Raw genomic sequence first — 4711 nt, 5'->3', positions numbered from 1 at the left:
TGCTTTATGCCAACACCACCAACTTCCGTGTAAAGAACATGCTCTCGCCCGGGGCCGCTGCTTTCACCCCTTCCCGCGCTGCACCAGTCCCCAGGAGCTGATTCAGCCTCCTCCCAGCCTGGGCTCAGCTTCCAGTTTTCATGGGAGCTCCACTCTTCCAGAGCCCATGGAGACCAGCAGGGCTCCCCCAGCCCAGGCGCACCCACCCTGTGCCCTCCTCCTGTCTCATACCTCCCCATAGCTGGTGCTGGCCCAGCTGCAGCCCCCACTGTCCCTGGGGACCCTGCAGGCCACCAGTCCTGTGTACTCTCCTCCTTGGGGGAGGGAGGGACAGGCACACAGGAGGTGGAGGCCGGCGCTGGGAGGACAGGGCCTGGACCAAGTCCACGTCACTGCTGGCTGATGCCAGGCTGTGCCATCTGCTCCCCACCTTGGCAGGGTGCAAACTCCAGGAGGCCCAGAGCACGGGCTTGGCTCTCCTTAGCGCCCTGTGAGGTGACAGCGAGGTGAGGCCACAGGGCAGCCGGGCCCACGCCTCACAGTCACAGCTCCATGACAGACCCCACACGGCACGGTTGCTCAGTGCCACTCCATGTTGGCTTTCTTGGTCTCTCTAGCTTCTTGGATTCCACAATGAAACAAAACAACAAAGCTCTCAAGTCCTCAAGTGGGACAAATAAATAAGTGACAATATTTACATGAGGATGACAATTCCAACACAACTGAGGGCTCATGCGGCCCGCGAGGCCTCAGACCTGGCTCACATCAGGGTGACTGACCGGCAAAAAACAGCCAAACCCCGTTCTCCTAAGTCTCTTGTGCAGGGAGGCAGGCCGGCTGGGCACGGGTGTCCCAGCCTGAGGAGTCGCTCCCGGGGACGCCAGGGGCCTCCTGTGGCCACTGGCACAGGCAGGGCCTCGGGCTTTGGTGTCAGCCGCCCACAGGACAAGAGCAGAGTGGGGACTATGTGACCAGGGGGATGTGGAACTCGTTCGCGTCGAAGATCAGGGGTCTCCGGGGAGGGTTGGGGTCTCTGTTGGCCTTGTGAAGAAGCTTGAAGAGCCCAGTTCCAATGTTCATGGGGATCCCCATAATGATGCACTCGGACACCCCTGCAACAAGGATGGGGGTCAGAGAGCTCAACGCACAGGGGCCAGGAAGGGAGGACACCAGCTCTGCTGCACTGGAACTGGCTGGCTGGAGACAACACCCTCCTTCCCATCTGTACTGGGGTGCATGTGTGGGCTCAAGAGAGCCGCGACGCCCAAGGCCAGATTCTGTGGGACCAGCCTCTCCAGATCTGCTCAGCTTCACTCAGCGCCTGTGGCTTCACATCGGGCTTCCAGTCCAGGGACAGGAGAGGAAGGGCTGCTGCCTTCCATGCTCACGCGGTCCCAGAGGCAAAGCACCACGTGGAGAACATGTGGCTCACGGTGTGCAAGAGGACGAGGAGAAAATCTCAGTGGGGTGGGGTGACTGTGCCAGGCCCATCTTCCCGCTGTCAGGGGAGGCGTGGGGTCACAGCCCTGTTTTCAGGCAGAGCTGCTCTTTCCTTTTTTCTTTTTACAGATTCTCACTGTGTAGCCCAGCCTGGCCTCACACTCAAGGTAATCCTGCCTCAGCCTCCTGAGTGCTGGGATTAATGTGCCACCACACCTAGCTTTTTTTTTTCCAGTCCTAGGGACTGAATCCAGGACATCTCTGCTGAGCTGCATCCCCACTCTTTTCTGTTTTGTGACAGGGTCTTGCTAAGTCACCGCCTAGGCAAGGCTCGAAGCTGGGACCCTCCTGCTGATTGGCAGCTCGTCCTTTTGTCCTAGCCTTGGTCCTCCCCAGTTCTCCCTGCACCTCCTTTGTGCTCCACCTCCATCTCTGCTTTTTCTTTCCATCTTTTTTTTTTTTTTCCCATAGTGATTGTGGGAATTGAATTCAGGTCCCCGAGATGATAGGCAAACATTCCAGCACTAAACTATACTCCTCAACCTCACCTTCTTTTATTATAGGAAGTTGTGCAGGGTGGATATGGTGGTATATACCTGTAATCCCAGCTACTTTGGAGGCTGAGGCAGGATGATCCCAAGCTCAAGGATAGCCTGGGGAACTTAGCAAAACCCTGTCTCAAAAATGAAATAAAAGGATGTCCCATTCTCCCTCCAATCCTAGTCCGTGTCTCCTTTTGCATTCTTTCAAATTGCTGGGGATGAAACCCGGGGCTTATACATGGTAGGCAAGCATTCTACTGGCGGCTATGCTTGTGTGCTTTCTGAAAGGGAAGTTACCACCGGGGGATGCACAGGTGTTGGTGCTGAAAGAAGTCCCACCCCAGGACCACCTGACCACCCCCCAGCCCTGCCCTCCGCAGCTGCCACCCTGGGGACAGAGAGAGGCAGAAGCAGGGGCCAGAGCTCAGAAGTAGCCCGGTATGGACAGCACCCCCCACACCCGCTCTACACCTGCCACTTGCCTCCTGTGGTGGCCATGGTGAGGGGATTCTGCACATGCGGTGCCTACGCAGGGCTGAGCCTTGCAGATGGTGTGGTGAGACAATCCCGCCACTGCCTGAGTGGCTGTGCCAACCCTGGGTCACACTGAGGGTGTGGGGTCAACAGGGCTGATGCCAGTCTCAAAGGACAAAACGTTTCTGAGTGCGGACCGGCAGAGCAGCCTGTCACAGCCAGGGAGGACGCTGCGGCTGTTCCTGCAGGCTAGACCGATGGGTCCCAGTTCCGGCACCTGTGACTTCCTTCTTTTGGAGTGTGAGGTGACAAGGCATGGGGCACTCTGCTACTGGGCGACATTCCCAGCCCTTTACAAATTCTGAGACAAGGTCTTGCTAAGGTGTCCAGGCTGGTCCTGAATGTGTGCTTCTGGCTTCCTAGGGCTAGGTTTTTTTCTTTTTTTTGAGACAAGATCTTACAATATAGTTCAGACTGGCCTTGAACTCCAAGCAACCCTCCTGCCTCAGCCTCTTGAGTGCTGCGACTATAGGTGTGCAACACCACACCTGGCTGTGGCTCTATTATTTAAAAAAAAAAAAAAGACGGCCCCAGCCCAGGTGTGAGCTGTGACAGAGGCCTCTGGGAGGCTCCCGAGATGGCTTACCGCACACAGAGTCTTTCTGCCCAAAGTAGGCGGCATCAAAGAGGTGGTCGGCTGTCTTCTCGAAGGAGGCCAGCATCAGCACACTCTCCTTCATCTTGGCCAGGCCGAACCTGGTGATGCCCAGGACTTCACCCTGTGCCAGGGGACACAGTCAGGAGGTGCTAGCCACTCACCTAAACACCCACGGTGTGCCATTTAACTGGCAGAGCCCAAAGGGCCCACCCTGTGGTAACACGAGATGGGCACTGGTAACCCGGAGCCTTGCACTACTCACTCAGATGCTACCCACATGTGGAGAACCTAACTTTTTAAATTATAATTTAAATTTTTGATACAGGGACTCAAACTCAAGGATTTGCTCTTGCCAGGCAGACGCTGTGCTGCTGAGCTACATTCCCATCCCCAGAGAATCTAACTTTATTGTTTTTTGATTTTTGTGGCACTGGGGATCGAACTCAGGACCTTACGCTTGCAAGGCAGGCTGCGGAACCAATGAGCCAAATCCCCAGCCCCTGAGAATCTAACTTTAAAAAGGGGTGTACTTCTTATTTTATGATGGCTCAAAGAATTAAACACAGAATTTTTGTTTGGCACTGCTGGAAAGTGAACCCAGGGCTTTTGCAAGCAGCTAAATTCCCAACTCTTTAAATTTTGAAATAGCTGCTAAGTTTCCGGGGTTGGGTTTGAACTTGGGATCTTCCTGCCTTGCCTCCAAGAGTGCATTATCATACCCAACTTTAGCACAAAATTGTAAAATTTCAAGTAGGAAGCTAATTCACTTTAGGTACTTCCATTCAGAGGGGTATTTTTGGGTTTTTGTTGTTTTCTGTTTTTTGAGACAAAGTCTCACTATGTAGTTCACACTAGCCTTGAACTCATTATGTAGCCAGGGCTGACTTTAAACTCCTGGCAATCTTCCTGCCTCAGGCTCCTGAGTGCTGGGATTACAGGTGTGTGCCGCCATACTCATCATTCAGAGGAATACTGTTGCATCATTAAAAGGAGTATTTATAAAAACGTGGAGCTTGGTATGGTGGTGTATGCCTATGATGCCAGCATTCGGGAGGCTGAGGCAGGAGGACTACCACAAGTTCGAGGCCTGCCTGGGCTACATAGTAAGTTCAAGGCCAGGTTGCACAACATAGCAGACTCTATCTCAAAAATATGGAGAACAAGCCAGGCATGGTGGTGCACGCCTGTAATCTCAGCACTTGGGAAGCTGAGGCAGGAGGATCACTGTGAGTTCGAGACCAGTCTGGGCTACACAGTAAGTTCCAGATCAGTGTCAACATAGTGAGACACTGTCTCAAAAAAAAAGGGGACCTTTATATTAAAAAGTCACAAGCTGGGAGTGGCAGTGCATACCTATAATCCCACCATCCCTCCTGAGGCAGGAGGATCACAAATGTAAGCCCAGCATAAGCAATTTAGTGATTTAATGAGATCTAACCTAAAAAAAAAAAAGAAAGAAAGAAAAAAAGGATGGTGCCGGGGGAGGCTGGGGCTGTAGCTCAGTGGAAAAGCTGAGTTCAATCACCAATGTTGGAGGGGAAGGGAAAGAAAAGAAAAAAAAAAAAAAAAAAAAAAAAAAAAAGGGGGGGGAACGAGC

General features: G+C 53.2%; 1 protein-coding gene across 3 annotated transcripts in view; it reads right to left on the bottom strand.

The window, feature by feature from the left end:
• Positions 1-338: 338 nt before the first annotated feature.
• The window catches only part of Polr3a (RNA polymerase III subunit A), a 39487-nt gene continuing 35114 nt past the window's right edge, over positions 339-4711 (bottom strand). For 2 of the 3 annotated variants that reach the window (XM_010607842.3, XM_010607856.3), the window contains 2 exons: positions 3103-3235; positions 1120-1498 (listed from right to left, as the gene is read on the bottom strand). In XM_010607842.3, the coding sequence (XP_010606144.1) occupies positions 1311-1498; positions 3103-3235 (321 nt within the window). In that variant the 3' untranslated portion in view covers positions 1120-1310. The other variant, XM_010607849.3, reaches the window with a different exon arrangement.

This window comes from Fukomys damarensis, unplaced genomic scaffold (assembly GCF_012274545.1).
Source record: "Fukomys damarensis isolate Sample0158 unplaced genomic scaffold, DMR_v1.0_HiC HiC_scaffold_20, whole genome shotgun sequence".
Lineage (NCBI taxonomy): Eukaryota > Metazoa > Chordata > Mammalia > Rodentia > Bathyergidae > Fukomys > Fukomys damarensis.
Note: the sequence above shows the minus strand (reverse complement) of the source record. Positions and strands in the feature narration are given on the sequence as shown.